The 18006-nt window shown below is 35.5% G+C and overlaps 1 protein-coding gene across 1 annotated transcript in view; it reads right to left on the bottom strand.

The window, feature by feature from the left end:
• LOC145672402 (cytochrome P450 4C1-like) overlaps positions 1-18006 on the bottom strand; it is a 160135-nt gene that overhangs the window by 70168 nt on the left and 71961 nt on the right. Inside the window, exon 3 of the mRNA XM_081741557.1 lies at positions 9434-9630. Coding sequence (XP_081597683.1) covers positions 9434-9617 — 184 coding nt within the window. The 5' untranslated portion in view covers positions 9618-9630. The remainder of the gene's footprint in view (positions 1-9433; positions 9631-18006) is intronic.

Genomic DNA, 18006 nt, shown 5'->3' with positions numbered 1-18006 from the left:
TATTACGACGGGCCGGTTTTACGTGCCGCACCCTGTATTACAAGTGGCGTATTCAGGGGGCCTCTTCGGCTCAATCCCCCCCTGATATAAATTTGTTAGTTTTTCGCATTCCATGTACATACATTCTTACCATTTCTAAGACTTCATTGACTTTCCATTTTCTTATGCTCTTTGTTCTGCATTTGTCAAATTTCATTCCATGTAAGCTGCGTTCTTTTTTTCTTTCTTTCGTCCATTCTACTCTTCTGTTTCTTTTCCTTAGTTATTACTTTCTTCCGTTTCTCCTATTATACTTTCGACCGTTGTTAGTTGTGATTCAAGTCGGCCGTCCTCAGTAATACCAAAACTAAGAGGAGCTGATAAGTGAAACTGGTGTTCCACACCAACTTACACGGATATCAACATAACGGGACTTTAGTTATTATAGCAAAGGGATATTTACATCGTTTAATTATAAAGAAATTTAAATATTTGAATTAAAGAAAATCAAGAGGGGGGGAATAAGTAGCCCGGGAAATTAGGTGGGCCAAGAGGATGCTTCCTTTTGTTCTATGATAAGAATGAAAGGTTAGATTCACAGGTAAATTTTTGTGTGTATCATATCACATTAAGATTCACCAGACTGCAATTCAAGGGCATTATAACTGCAATCAATATATTTCAGCTTCAACTTGTCTCAATATCTTCTTTCAGGTAAAACGTACACAGATAAAACTGAATATTTCAATTTTTTCTAATATGAAATCATTTAAGTTGAAATAAGATTACAAATATTCAAAGTGTGTTTGTAAGAGCGTCTATTCAGATTTGCCTGGGGAGGAGTTAAAGATCCTCTACCGACATACGGAAAATGAAATCTTTGAGTTTTACGTCCCACGGTTATGCCGGTTAGGCTAAAGGAGACGGTGATGATGAAATAGTGAATGAAATGGTGGAATGAAAAAGGTGGGGAAAACGGAAGAACCCCGAGAAAACCACGCACACGTTGTTTGTCCACCACGGAGTTCACTTGGCGCGAGTTGGGATCGAACATGGGACCCCAAGCACCAGAAGACCGACATATGAGTTTCACGATTTTTCCTAGTATATTAATAGACAATCGATTAAAATATATTTAATTCTCAAACTCAGGTCGGCAATTCTTCCTCTCTTTCCGCAATGAAAATCTTGTGCATTTGGGTTTTAAAGAGTTAAAAGGAAAAATATAACTGCTTCTTGATGTGTTATGAATAGCCCGCGACCCTCGAAACAAAATCCTAAATACGCCACTGAATGTTACTATTGGTGTGCAAACTTACAGCTTTAGTGAATAAAAATATAACCTATAGATAGAACCTAAAACTCCTATTGTAATGTAGTATTTTCTTCTTCTTTAAGAGGTTGTTGTAAAGATTTACCATCACAGGAAATTAGCCATTAATATGTATATTTAAATATGAGAACTCTAAATGAAGATTCGACCTTGCCTTGCTTTATGTTTGTGAATGTTGTAATTGCGCTAGAAGTTTCTTACTGTTAACTCTTTCCTATCATACTCTATCATTATGTACAAATATGAGCAGTGAATGTTAAGATATTGCAACATTGAAATACATAAGTTGGAGGTTAATTATTTGTCATAAACGTTCATGATCTCTTTTGTAATAAGAAAAGAGAGTTTATTAGAGCAGTAATTCATCATAAACTAAGGTCATGCTTTAATGTTGAGCGGAAAGAAAAATTCCAAAATAAGTTTATGGCAGAACATGTTGTCTTAACTAAAGTATTTGTTACTAACTTCGACGTGTAATAGATTTTGAGCAATTTGCAAGGGCGTGCTGTAAAGTAATTCCTTCGATATATTTTTTTTTAAAATTAAGAAAACAATTCAAGTTATCCATATAAAAAAAATACATGCTAGAACTTTAATCAAGATAGCACATAAATTATTTTCACACATAATCATCCTGGCAATCAACATACTTTTGCCAACACGTAACCAGTTTCATAATTTTGAACATAAAATATATGATTTATTGCATATCTTGTTAGAATTTTATTGTATAGAGTTCATTCTTCATCAAGGGTGTTATTCCAGGATTTGCTTATTTTTGGGCCGGGAGAGGGACATGGAAGATTCTTCGACGGTAAGTAGAATTCAGTGGCGTATCCTGGTAATTTGTTAATGTTTACCGCAAGTTGTATAGGATAATATCTTAACTGCACAAGATCATTTCTTACTATATTCCATATTTCTGAGCATCTTAACTGAATACTTACCCAAAAATTGTATTCGCAATGTATTGGCTAATTATAACCTAGTTTATGTTAGGTTCAGTCACAAATAGATAAAGAACCACAGTAGATCAATAGTAGAACGCTCTCTTCTGGTGTTTGAGTTCCTGGTTCTATCCCGCCCGCCAAGTGGGCTTTGTGCTGGACCAGCACTGTGTGTTCCCTCTGGATTTTGCCGTTTCCTTCTCACTTTTTTCATTCCATCCTTTAGTTTATCATTAACTTTACCGTATTCTTTAACCTCGGTGAATAATCGTTGGACATTAAACACAAAAATAAATAAACAAAATGGAATACTGTGTATTGGCTGGTTGACACAATAAAATAGGTAATAATTTATCATAAACTGTGAAGTCTGTTTCTTCTTACTTTCCTGTAATCACTTATAATTATTTGAGTTGAATCTTCTGGTCTTTTTCGTAAAGTTCGTTTGATTTGATTTGATTTTGAGTTTAGCGTTTCTTTCAGCAGCGAGGCTATATGAGACGTGAACCTAAAGCTTACCTGAGATCCAGCCAGGAATCGAACCCGAGACTTCCATTGTAAAGTTCTGAATAGCACCATCATAAAATTCGAAGCGTACATTCTGTCTCATTTCACACCGTATTTGTTTTTCAAAGTTCAACTTAAATTCAATATTATTGCTTCTACACTATGGAAACAAACCAAAGAGGAAAAAAAAAAAAAAAAAACGCTCACTATTTCACCGCTCAATCATAATTGATGCTTACAGTCACAAATGCTACTCTACTGATTTTTTAAAATTTTTTCTTCGTCTCGCACCTTTCTACCCTAACAGCACAATTACATAGCATTCATATGCCTATCATGTTCCCTCAGGAACATGGGAATGTGTCCAGTATGCGCCTTATATACATCTGAGACAGAATCAAATGGATGCCAAGTGATAGTCACAGTATATGTCCGCCTCTAGGCACATGCCTGACATGTATCTGGGGAACGTGCCTAGTACGTTCTAGGTATGTTTCCCATGCCGTAAGCCTCAATGAACCACAAAATCACTCCCCCAAAATATGTTAAATTGCCTATATACGTAATATGTTCACATTAAGATGAGTCTAAACACCACCTTAAACTAGTAAAAAAAAATGTAGGGCTACCTTAGGGTGGGCGCGAACCACCACCTTTGGATTACTAGCGCGTGCTCTTCCGACTTCACCATAAAGGCGATGAAAAGAACGTCGCTTGTAGAGGGGTAAATTGTTGAGGTCTTCTGCATTCGGCTAATCAGAGTACTCCTTTAACCGCATATATTTGGCTATAACCGTTTGGGATCAGATAAAATCTGCTCGCCATGTACTTTAATTTTATAACAAATTGACAAGTGTCTATTTACTTTCTTTCATCGTTCTTCCATATTCACTTTCAAATGATCGGCGACAGTTGCCATCTAATAAAGTTGATGCGTTTATTGCTTCTAGTACACAATCGCATAGAAAAAGAAGCAACAAATGCATCAAATGTGGGAGACGAATTTAGAACATCTAAATGGCGCATGCGTAGCACATCTTGTACTGTTAGGGTATCTGAAACAGTATGTACCTAAAAAAAAGTACCTAGAACATGACCAATATATGTCCCAAGTGACGACATAAAAACAAATGACTGTTAGAGTACGAAACCGAGCCAGGTATATAAATGCTATAGTTGTGGTACATAGTTGCAAAATCAATTAGGTGTAACAAGTACCTAAAACTGTAGGTAGCTGAAGTACATACTTAGTACATGAATATCATATGTGCCAAGTGTCGGGTACCTAAAAAGTAGCTGGGACACCTAAATGGCACAATCCTAGCACATCTTCTGCTGTTAAAGAACTTCCGCCCCCACCTGTTCCATTTTGAAGAAAGTCAATGTCGGAGAAGGAACCTATAGTAGTATAGAAACAAAACACGAGTGACCTGTCGTATGAAAAACATCGTACGAAAAGCAATTTGGTTCAGGGGCGTCATTTAGGGGGGCAGGGAGGGGCATTTGCCCCCTCCCCTGAGTTTGAGATTTATATAGATTTTATCAATAGAATAGTAATAAGTCAGTGAAAACCGCGAAATTTTACTTATATCAAGGGTTTTTTCCTCCCCAAGCCAAATGTGAAATGACGCTACTGATTAGGTCGTCGTAGTTTTCATATTTCTTCGTTTTATTTATTTTACTTTTTAATTTTGTATTTTACAGCTTCCAAAGTAGGTATTACAGAACACAAATTTTAATTAATACATTAAAACATGCTAAATTCTCATATAATTATTTACCTTGTGTAGGGAGGAAAGGAGCAGATTCCTCGTCGTCTGCTGGTGAGTACTATGTGTTCATAACATGTCGTGACAACGACTACAACTGCTTCTCCCTTCGCAAGGATTGTATAGCAGAAGCCTTAGGTTCTCGCAAGCTTCGGCGGTAAACTTCGCCACAGATTCCACGTTCAGTTCCATGCGTCTAGTGCAAGGATGTTATAAATAGAGGATCTGCCCATATGTATCTTCATCCTATTTAATCAATGAAGCCAAAAAACAACCGAGCATCGGCACGTCTGATTGGCTACTCTCGTTTATTGCATCGTCTGATTGGCTACTTTCGTTTCCGTCATGATTGTTGGCTCAAAACATTGCGATCCTATTGGGCGGAGTGGGCAGTGTAGGGATGGCGAAACTGTGACGTATGGCTTCAAGATTTTGTTGTAAGGGCAGATCCTCTATTTTATAAGATCCTTGGTCTAGTGTTACTTTCCATGCTGCTTACTCAGATGGATGTTGACAAGATGGTTGTTCGCTCCTTCCTCCGGCAAATTCAACAGATTCTTGTATCCGCTAGGTAATCCTGGTATTTCAATTTTGTACCGAAGCGCAGTGAACACATATAATTAAAGCCACGAGGCATTTTTATTTGTACTTGGAGTGTCAATTTTATTTTTTAAAAAAATGTTTCGACTATTTGTTTACCGCCGGTAAACGCGGTAACACCAAGAAAACGCCACTGATAGAATTAAGATAATAAAAAATTTGTTTAACTATAATGCAAAGATTAGACTATAGACTACAAGTTGATATATAACACAGAATTGAATTAAATAATACCATTTAGACAAATTTTCATGCCTAACTTCCGACGAAATGTAAAAGAAACTAATTCTCATGCCGCTATAAGTCATACCGTTCGTTTTCAACATTTTTTTCTTATTAATATTCTGCTGCAGGGTAATCATGCCTCCCGATTTCGGAGAACATTTTTTTCATTCCAACATGGCTCTCTCGGGATGCTAAAATATCCCGACTTTCAATTTTACTATTTTAAGGTATTAGTATACGTTACGTAGTATTTCTATATCTTTCTTCACAACATAACATATAGCCTTATACATAGATCAGTATCAGAAGAAGAGTTCGACACAATGATCATTAGTTTTGTAAGTAGCTCCCACGATCACCGGACTGAACTGTGTGTAACTTCCACCTTTGTAGGTTTCCGAAGTGCAAAGTGTATGTACACTCATGTCCAAAATGATTGTCACATATGCATAACCAGTGGCGTATTTACGATTTTGTTTCGGGGGGGCTTTGCTAGCTTTCGGGGAGGGCTTTGCCTGGAAATATGAAAATTCTGCAAGATATCTTATTTACGTTACTATAGTAAGTAAGATTTCAAGGAGGGGGGCTTAAGCTCGGAAGCCCCCTTTAAGTACGCCACTGTCTATAAATGTTTTCTTGTAAGAATATAATTTGATAATGATTTTGCAGGGTACTTTTAATACTGATACTATGTGTATAATTGAGAAATGTATATTTGTGGTAAATTTCATACAAAAAGAATTATAAATATGACAATTCGAATGAGTAAAACAAAATGTTGCTAAATAGAGAAGAAAGTTTTATTTTCGTTTTATTGTTCTTATTTACTGCTCTTTTGACATGAAATTTGCCAGGTACATCTCTTTGCCGATTATACACATACTAACATTATAAGAAATACCGGATGAATTCGTTATTAAATTATATTTCTACAACAACATATTTATAGACATGCGACAATAATTTTGGACACTAGTGTACGTCCACGACCCAAAATTCTGAATAATCTTCAAGAACGCATCCATGCATCTGCCGACTTCATTGCACCAGTTACGTTTCACAATGCTTGAAGCTGGATTAACGTTTCGATGTTTCCCGTGTAACACGTTGCGCGTACATCGAGTGTTTATAATTCCAATTAGGGATGCACGCGAGACGCGAGAAGTCTCGTCCCGTCTCGCATCTCGCATTTGCGAGACGAGACACGAGACGAGACTGAAAATTTTATGCGAGACGAGACTAAACCATGTGAGACGAGACGCTCGACGAGACTCGGTTAAGTCTCGCGAGACTTCTCGCAGTCTCGCAACATTTATGAATTACATTTAATTGTATATTTAGTGATTTTACATTTATTGAGTTTTCTAAGTTGAGCGTTAATGCCTCCAGGAACAAAAAAGTGATTGGGACAATAGACATTTTATGAGATTTATTATTATTGCAGATTATTTTTATCATCTTTAATATTATTATTCAAGGTTGATTTTCAGAATTAAAGCCTTTTTTTAGTTTCTAAACATCATTAAAAAAGAAAAACTTTGTAAATTGGAAATTTATTACAGCATCGATTTAGGACTTTATTTTGCAACACAAACATACATGCGGGCGCGCACGAATACATGAACTTCTGTTTTTGGTCTGAAAACCGAATAAGACTCCCTATTGCTTCGAAATGTGATATTTCTGTTGTTTCTGTCTTTTTCACATTACTACTAGCGATTAATGTTGGGGGATGGCGGGGAAATCCCCTCTAATCAAAGTTTATCCCCGGCCCGGCTCGCAGAAATAACATGATATTTTTACATGGAATAAGTATTTTCTTTCCATATATTTATCAAAAACATCCCCCTCTAGTTCGGAAGTTCACACACTGGTTTGGTAGGATGGCCCTATAGGTTTGGTGGGAGATGGTAGGATTGGCCCTATATCTGTCAATAAATTTATTTTCTAGATCTGGCAGCACTATATAAGTTGAAAGCGAAAGTTGATAAAATGCGAATTCTGGCAACACTACAGTTAGTTCTGCGTTATCCACAAGTCCGTTGACACAAGTAATGTTATTCCTTGGTGATTGGTGTAAAGGGAGATAGGCGACAATAGATGGCAGCACTGCTCTCCTACACAAGTAACGTATTTTTAAATTTTCTCTGCTGCTTCCACAAATTTAATGTTAGAGAGTTTAAACTTTCTGAGAAGAAAGTTCAAACCTATTCTAAGGGAACAGTCCGTGTCAATTTTGGATATTGTGACGTTAGAGCATTCCTCGGATTAGAAGCAGGCAAAGACATGGTTGAAATCCGGTTAAATAAAGACGAAGCAATTTACATAATATAGATATAGTAAAAGGATCCGGGTTTGGTTGAATGAGTTCAGAAAAACATATACGGAAACGTTATATTCTTTATATCCTAATTACATTGGCGACTTTTTTTTCGGAGCAAAAATGTGCCCGCATGGCATACTGGAAAATATTGCTGGAGACCTCTAAGCTGGAAAACAATGTTGGATCCAGTAACAATTTATGCTGGTTTTGCTGTAAATTATGCTATTAATCTGTCGAAAATTAATGGTCCAGCAATCAAATTCCAGCACAGCTTTTCCTTTAAATTGGAGCGGAGGGGACACAAGTTCGGATACCATGTTGAACTCTAGGTTCCGTCTCCTTAGGATGTTATAAACATTCATCCCATGGAAAACAATGGCAAACCACCATGGATTCACCTTGCCAAGGGACTTTTAGGTCAAATACCTGCCTTCGGACAGAATATCACGTCATCATTCATTAACAGCCATAGAATAACACACTGCAAAATTTTGACCCAGAATATATGCGAGACTGCGAGACCATGCGAGAAAGTCTCGCGCGAGACGAGACTCAAAATTTTATGCGAGACGCGAGACGAGACTTCACATTTGCGAGACGAGACGGGACGCGAGACGAGACCAACATTTGACGCTGCGAGATGAGACAAGACTTTTCCATTTCTCGTCTCGTCTTGTCTCGCGTGCATCCCTAATTCCAATCAACATTATCAAAATCTTTTTCGGCTTATGAAATATTGTAAAAAATTAACCAAGATTAGTCCTTTTGGTATTAAAGTTAACTTTTCGAAATCAGGGACTGTTTTTTGTGCTCATCCTGTATTATTATTATTATTATTATTATTATTATTATTATTATTATTATTATTATTATTGCTGTATGTCTGTTTAAACCGGTGACGCCCGTTTCTGGCAGATTATTTGAAGAGTTCTTCTTCTCAAAAAAGCTTTCTGACCATATGACAGATGTCTAGAATTACTAATTTTTGTTAGATGTTTAGCGTTTATGTATTCAAGTTGCGTCACAGTACTTTTAGGGACAATTGCTGTAGCTGAAATAATGATTGGTTTCACTGTAACTTTCTGACATTTCCATTACTTTTTGATTTCGCCACCCAGGTCTTTATACTTGCTTATTTTCGTACTGAATGTTGTACAAGTTACGAGTCAATGGTACTGCTACATCAATGAGAGTTACTTCTTGGTTCATTTTATTGATAATAGTGATATCGGCTCTGTTCGCAGGTACTATTACATTCATTCTAATTTGTCGATCCCACTAGTTTGTATTTATCATTTTTAAGTACTGGACTTTGGTGGTATTATTATTATTCAAAGGATTATATAGGGATGTATTGTTATTATACATCACATGGTATAACATGGTAGATCATTACATAGATAGTAGGCAGAATAGATGCACCATGTATGCAGTTCGAAAATTTTAAAAAAATGAAATGAAATCTTTGAGTTTTACGTCCCACGGTTATGCCGGTTAGGCTAAAGGAGACGGTGATGATGAGAGATGAGTGAAATGGTGGAATGAAGAAAGTGGGAGGAAACGGGAGAACCCCGAGAAAACCCACGAGCACGGTGTTTGTCCACCACAAAGTTCACTTGGCGGGGGCTGGAATCGAACCCGGGACCCCAGGCACCAGAGGTGAACGTTCTACCACTGAGCCATCGCGCCCCCCAGTTCGAAAATAAATTATAATTATAATTATTATTATTTCTTTATGTTAACAACTTACCTTGTCTAGACAATGTAAGAAATTGCTGAATATTTCCCATCAATGGATTTGTTGGTGGTCCCGGAATTTTCTCGATCAACTGAACAACTTTTCGCCTTCTTATTTTATGCACCATAATCAGAATCATTGTTGCAAATATCACAGAGAAAAATGCCCAGAAAAGTCCACTGAGAAAGGTGTTCATCGTTTATTTTACACTGAAAACAAAAATTTAAAATATATATATATATATATATATATATATATATATATATATATATATATATATATATATATATATATTTATTGACCTAATTTTATTAGAAATTTCATCAAGATACATGAAGGTAACATAGCATTAAGAGTCGAGAACTATTATCTCTCACTGAAATTCAGATTATTATTATTATTATTATTATTATTATTATTATTATTATTATTATTTAAATATATCTTATAAATATCTAGTGTATCGTCGCACTTTTCACTCAGATATAGGATAACCACAAATTAGTGTTAGATTTTGTAAGACTACATTCTTGTATGGCATAGTTCAATGGTTTAAATTATAGTCTTCTGTTAAAAGATACAAAGTTCAAATAAAAGTCGTCTGTTCGTGAATCAGAGATTTGAATGGCTTTACACCTTTATGGCCCTTATATGCCGAAAAACTTATTTTAGGATGACCGTCCTTCTTTACCACAATATACAATGAATCGATAAAGTATTCAAACAGTCCCAGGTTTCATATAACTTCAAAAAATGAAATCTTTGAGTTTTACGTCCCACGCTTATGCCGGTTAGGCTAAAGGAGACGGTGATTATGAGAAATGAATGAAATGGGACGGGAGAACCCCGAGAAAACCCACGCACACGGTGTTTGTCCACCACAAAGTTCACTTGTGGCAGCAGGGTTTGAACCCGGGACCCCATGAACCAGAGGTGAACGCTCTACCACTGAGCCACCGCGGCCCCACATATAACTTCAGTGGTACTATTCATATCAAGGATTAAAGTGGGTAATAAAATTATATGTATTACGTAGTGTATATATCTATGAATATATTAACGAAGTATTTTTCAAAGAAAAACTATCTTCACTCTGTAACAAAAAATAAAAATAAAATAATTCTAACATTGTACATGTAAAAATTTTCGTACAGCTGACATATTCAAGAAAATAATAGTAATAATAACATACTTTGTAGAGCTATAATTATCCGAAGTCATTTGTAAATGGGAATGACTAAGTTCACTGTATTTTTCGGAAATATATTATGACATTCTTCCATTCTTCCAATCCACGATATTCTACAAAGCATTCTTGAGAACTGTTTTGTTAGAAATAACCCCGTGTCTTATTTTTTTGATTAAAAACTTTATTACGTGCGGTTTGTGGTGGATAAACACAGTGTGCGTGGATTTTCTCGGGTTTGTGTCATTTCCTCCACTTTCTTCATTTATTCTCATCATCACTCAGGAAGCCGCGGTGGCTCAGTGGTAGAGCATTCACCTCTGGACTCCTTGGTTCGATCCCAGCTCGTACAAGTTCTTACAAATGCTCTATGAAATTGATGTCTGGTCTCTACTAATGTGTCTGAGCTTATTTGGGTACAGCATTATCACCCACATCCTAGTATAGACTGGAATAGTGGTGACGTCATTTCCTCTCCGTTACCATGGTGATCGCCATTTTGTTTTCTATAGAAACGTGAGTGTGTAAATGAAGTGTTGAGTAAACAATGGCTGTGAAATTATTTAGAATTTTTAAATACTTTGAGAACGAAGTAAAGTTGGTGAGAAAAGGCGAAAATGCTCTTATATTAAATCACGTGTCTTCTGTAATGTATGATGGTGAATTTAAATATTTAAAAGGCAGAGTGGAGGCAAACATGAAGAACTGAAGTTGAGGTAAGTTTGTATCCATTATTTGTTAATATAAATGCCTCGATGTATTGCACAGAAGGGAAACAAACCTTATGTAAAGATCGTGTTGATTTGTCTGTATCATGTAATATTACAATTGTGTGCTCTGATTGAATCATATTTGCTCATTTATTTTGCCTTAGTAATTTTACATTTACGATTAAGAATTTTATGTTGCCTACAGAATATCGAAAATCTTTAATAAAGAATTCTAGGATATTGCTTGTTCCATTTCTGCTCAATTACATTAATGCTTACAATCAAATACATAACATATCACCATTTATGCGTTATTTCTCAGCCTTCGCTCGTGTTTGTATAGAAAATAAAACGGCGATCACCATGGTAACGAAAAGGATGTGACGTCACACTATTTCAGTCTATTGTGTGGTATGTTTTGGATCCTTATCGTGTAAAAATACGAAGTCATTATTGGAACCCATTTTTGCAGTTTTTTGTCGAAGATTCTTATTTAGAATATTGATATGACTCCTTCGGTTCATCGTTCCTTCCGACACCAATAGCACTCAACTACCGACAGCCAAACAAGCATAGATCCTGCAGAATGATTCACTATTATAGGACGATTTTTGGGATCGATCTCTGTTCTCTTCTTTCTTCTCATAGTTTTTCTCTAACCTGACGTTGGTAAAACGTTGGTACGTCGTATCCCCGCCATTTTCCCAACGTGCCCAAAACAAGTTGTACTTAACTCTCATCGATTAAAATAATTTTGTTTCGAATGTCAAAGAGCTTATTTACGCCCTTCAGACCAAATTTCAGGCTTTTCTTGCGATTACTGTTGATCGTCCAAGATTTGTTTCTTGAGATATTGCAATGATAGTATGTTATTTTCAATGCATTCCTCACTGTAGCCAATGATATATTTACTTGTAGTCTCTGAAGCTCATTTGCAATCTGAGGGCAATTATCTTTAAATTAATTTTGGTAACATGCACTATTATGTTCTTGTCTATTTGATAATTCTTCTGGGCTAGCACATTCGTTTTCAATTGACTTTGCCACGCTGAACCCATCTAATACCACCGGCACCATTGAGGAAAGTCGTTCCATGATTTTAAATATTTCAGACACCGATTTTAGTCTAATTGTGAACCCTGATAATAGTTTTTCTTTCTCTTCCCTTGTTTCTTTTCCTTTGTGCCCCACCTTACCTTTTTTCCTAATGTTTGTGTTGAACGGAGACCGAGAAATGGGTTGATACTTCTGTCAGCAACCTTGTCAAGCACCAATGCAAGAGTAATCACATTATAGTGCAGTCAACCTCATCTATGTTGAAAATTTGATCGAGTTCGGTCGAGTAGTCAACAGCTATTAAGTTATATTTTTTCTTATCTCCCTCACCCCTAAGATCTACCATTAAAGTGAATAGATAAAAACACTTCCAGTCCTGAACCTCATCTATGTCGAAAATTTGATCGAAACCGGACGGATGGTTCAAGAGTTATTAAGCCATTTTCAGTTTTTAAAAATATATATCTCCCCCTTCTCCCCCTCCTACGTTGCATCGTCAAAGTAAAATCGTAAAACCTATTTCAGGCCCGAACTTCATCTATGTTTGAAATTTGATGGAGATCGATTGGCTGGTTCAAGAGATTAAGAGAAACATGGTGACTTTTAATTTTATAACATAGATAATCATTTAAAAAAATCTTTTTGCCCTAAGTGATTCCTAAGGTCATTCGGCGCTCTTATTTTATTGGCGCATAACAAAATATCTGCTAATTTATATGCCACGGAAATGTACTATATTAATATCATATACCGTCTTACATGCAATTATTTCATGAGGAAAACAAAATTTTTAGAATGTTCTATTTCTCAATCTAAACTAGTCTTTGGCTAGCTGGGGGCTCAACCTCCAGACCCTCAAATTTTCTCGGCCTACGGCCGCGCGTCTGTAATTTATCAGCCTTTGCATCAAGATTACATCTCGTATATTTACTTTTAACATTTCCTGAATTTGGTCCAGCTAGGGGCTTCATCCCCTGATCACCGCGTTACTCAACCTACGGCCTCACACCTCTTAAACTTACTTCTTGAAATTCTACCAAATTTCAAGTTTCTTTCCGTATTTCAACTATCTAAAAGATAAGATTTTGTATAACAAGAAAATGCCCATTTAAATAACATGGGAATTTGTTCATTCCTCCTTTAGACTCCCTAAAACTAAAAGAAAAATCACTTTTGGCAATTTTTCTGTGGGTTAGTAACGGAAGACTATAATAATACCAAATTTCATCATTCTAATCCTGCCGGAAGTGCCTAAACATTTTGGAGTGTAGAACATGTCCCATACAAATAATATGGGGAAGATATTTCAGTTCCCCATAAAATCAATTTACAGTTGAACATTTGTATTTTTGGTGATTTACTTAGGTAACGCTAACGAAAACGTACTAGAAAACCGAATTTCAAATTTTTATTCCAAATACCTAAAAACATGAGATTATAGGTCCAAAAAAGGCCCATTTAAAGAACTTGGGGAATTTCTTCATCGCCCCTTTAGACTCCCTAAAATTAAAAATATTCATTTTTGGCAATTTTTCTGTGGGTTAGTCACGAAAAGCTAGAATCATGACAAAATTTCAATTTTCTATGCCAACCGGAAATAGCTCTTTATTCTATGTCAGTTTTTGTAGTTTTATATGGTAAGAACAAATAAATCATGGGATTGTGAAATAAAAATTCTCTTTGTATTTGCAATTTAGTGACTATCCATCAAGGAGCATAGCAAACTGAAAGAAAAACAAAGAAGCTAGCGCCACACTCCTGAATTTGTTTCAAAAATAGACAAATGTTCAAGAACTAATAATCATATTAACAAATTATCAAAAATATGTAAACGCCAGTGAAGATGCCAATATTTGTATGAAATAAACAAAGCTTACATATGATATTTCTAATGCCCAAATAAAATACTAATTCTACAAGAGAAGAAGGAAACTTCCAACCGGGAACCGAACTTTAAGTCCTCAGAGCTGTGAAGCAGTCCTAAACATGAACAAGACACACAACACAGACCATGAATTTGCTTACTATATAGTTTATATAGGCATACACGCAGTAAGTGATTTTTGTACTTTCAAATGACCTACCTCGTTGATAGCCTGAAACATCAAAAAAAAAGTATCGAATAATGAAATAATAATCCAATTTTAAATGTTAAATGTCTAACAGAAGAATTTTACTTTTACCCTGAAACAAGCTTTCTCCTTGATTTAGAAAAATGTGGACAACGACAATATGTTATTTTAAGTCTCTCTACAATCACAAAGCAACGGAATGTTTTTGCTCACAGCGCATTAAGGACTTTTTTCAGAGCAATAAGATCCATTTTATAAGTATATTTACATTGCAATAGAAGCTTATAAAACTTCAACTTTTTTTTAAGAGTATGAGTTGAATTTTACAAGAAATTTCTTTACATGTATGTTGTAATATCATTGTAACTAGTTGCCAAAAGGATCATACAATTGTTGCGTAAATATTTAAAAATGAAGAAAAACGTAGTAAACAAAATATATCACAGTTTCCCAAATACCAGCTCCAGTAGCACAAATGTAATGGGACACCTAAATAATGAATTATATCCCAAAATACGATTTGTAGATATGAAATATTTAGTGTGAGTTTATTTACTATTCATCCCATTTACATGATAAAACAAATTAAACAAAATACACTTAGAACCGAAGCAAATACAGTAGAGTCCCGAAAACTCGGCCTAATGTGGACTGAAGGGTGACCGAGTTATCGAGAATAGGATTAAAAAAGAAAAACACGAGTCTTTTCTCAGAAAATACAGTACTAATATGTATTGGCTGCTTGAGAATACAACACAGAATAAGCTTCCCAATTACTCTTAAACAAAAGAATAGTACGTACTTTATGAAGGCATAGAGCCTTTACTATATATGAAAAGTAAAATTAATGAATACACACTGTACAGTAATTTACCAGATAAGACAGACCTCAGAAAAATACCCGGCAATGACCTTGAATAGGTATACGCTTGGAGGTTTCTCGCCCTGCCAGATGTGGCCGAGTTATCCGGACTACCGGGTTAACAAGTACCGAGTTTTAGGACTCTACCGTAGATCGTAATCCTCTTTGGAAACAATAACTCTTACACGAACATAAAGCTCTTAACCACCACAAATACAAAGCCACACAATAATAATTGTGATATGTAAAAGTGCTACGTAATACACACATATCTCATACTAAAAAACACCTGAAATGAAATATTTTATATTTTATAGGGACAACGAAATATGCTCAAATACAGTTAAGTACATTAAACACAATGAAACTTATATAGTAGAGTGAATCATCCAGCATCTTTATAAATCATCACAATAGATATTTAGTAAATAAACCAACCGTAGAAATGGTTGAACGAAATGTAACGTCAAAAATTTACACTATGATAATAATAATAAAAGAAAACTTTTAAACTTAAGGTCATTGGTGGATTTTGAAAACAACGTTTTGACTAGTTATACATATTGTTAAATCGTCTCCTACTACCGGGACACACACACACACACATATATATATATATATATATATATATATATATATATATATATATATATATATATATATATATATATATATATATATATATAAGGTACTTTTGACAAATAAGGCCCAGTGCAAACATTTTTCTAAGTTAAAATCACTGTAGGTGAAATCTGGCAACATCATCGAACGTAGCGGTTACTTACACAATGCCTACTTGAGAGATCTCGTCTTCCTGTTCATGGTTATACGATACGTTGGCAGTCTTGAAGCATCGGGAAGCCTGTTTCCATGTGGAGATATAATTTACGAAGGCAAGACAAGTTCAATTTTTCTGTGTAGAATAAAGCTAAGGCGAAATGTCTTGTATCTTTGTGATAACTATGGTGTTTATTTAGTATTTGGGATAGTAGTAACTTCGTTTAAGTCCAGAACGTATTTTAAATGATGATTTATAAAATAACGCGTACATGTTCATTAAATAAGGCCCACCAAAACTCTTTTGGCCCTTATTGCCCTACTAAATATGTACGTGTTGTTAAATACTGAGGAAGTGGCAACTTTAATGTGTGTCAGTATGTTATTCTTTCTTGCCCAGTGCCAGCCTCTGTAGTAGGACGGTCTATCGTGTTCAGGCCTAGTGGCTGACTATGCGGGTTCACAGGTTCAAGTTCTGCATAATGTAAACATCTACTTTTAATGATGCGAATGGCTCATACCTTTGACCTAATTATGCATACAGACGTGTATTTGTGTTCATTCATATCGCAAAGCATCGTCCGTGACTCGAGAGGAGGAGTGAGCCGAAAAACTCAGTTTTGGGCTTTGTATATTCTAAGCACATCTCAATGCAGTTCTAAACATTAGAGGTCACGCACATCCCTTGTAAGTGTACTATCAATGAGTTAGGGTTACTGGATTATTTTTTTTTGATTCTACAGCAATTCTTGATTCTAAATTTGCACCTACTTTAACATTCACTAACAACGAAAAGTTTCTTTTGCCATATGAAGAGAGAGGCTTGCCATGATTTTTTTGTTGACTAACCGAGACACTAAAAGGAAGGTTAAAATACACCACAATGTTTAGTACATTGCTATTTTTCCTATTATATTATTGGATACGTTAGAGTTTTCCAATGTAATACCAGCCGAATTTATTACTTCGTGGGCTAGACTTAAACTGTGTGAACTACTGACAACTGTAGGACCAGCCAGAGCAATCAACTGTGACACCGACAGTATCATGTTCTTACAGAAAAAAAGATGAGGAATATTTGTTACCGCTTGGAAAATATTTGAGTGATCTAACACATGAAATTCCAGAAGGCTGAAAGTTTGCAACATTTGTCGGATTAGGGGCCAAGAACTACACTATGAGGCTAATTAATTCCCAAGGAGATGTTCGGCGAATACTCAAAATTAGGTATAACAACAATCTCTTATATTAAATACGGAAAAGTTCAAACAATTATCTTACAAGACATTCATTATATGCCAGTTGCAAAATTTTGTTTTAAGACAATCCAAATACTATTAAAAGATCACGCAGGCCGAAATTTGCCATTTCGATCTGGGACACTGATCGTAACACTACATTTTAAACGCTCTCCTGCATCTGCTAAATAATAATAATAAAACTGAGATCAAGACGTGTTTGTTATCACCGTCGACGTAAAATACCATAATTTTCACAATCTTTATATCAAAGGGGACAGGCTATAGGTAGTTTCTTTGAAGGACTATTTCGTTTTGCTTTACCATTTTTTAAACAAGGTGCAAAAACTAGGAAGTCAGGCATTGCAAACAGGTATACAAATTGCAGGTAATGTATTGGAAAATCAACCATTTAAAGAATCGGTTCGTGCGCGTGTAAAAGAAGCTGGTGATAGTTTAAAGACAAAAGCAATTAATAAAGTTGGTCAGTTGCTAACTGGTAGCGGTAAGAGACGGTCACACAAAAGGAAGGCTCCTGCAATTGTAGAGTTTGGACCACCAACAAAACGTAAATATATAAACGATATCTTTTCATAATGGCACTCCAAAATTCAGATAGTTCTGAATGTTGTACCAATGAATTTGATTTATTTTCTATACCTATGACACAAACAGCTATTGAAG

The sequence above is a fragment of the Thermobia domestica genome, chromosome 16, assembly GCF_964235325.1.
Source record: "Thermobia domestica chromosome 16, izTheDome1.hap1.1, whole genome shotgun sequence".
NCBI lineage: Eukaryota > Metazoa > Arthropoda > Insecta > Zygentoma > Lepismatidae > Thermobia > Thermobia domestica.
Note: the sequence above shows the minus strand (reverse complement) of the source record. Positions and strands in the feature narration are given on the sequence as shown.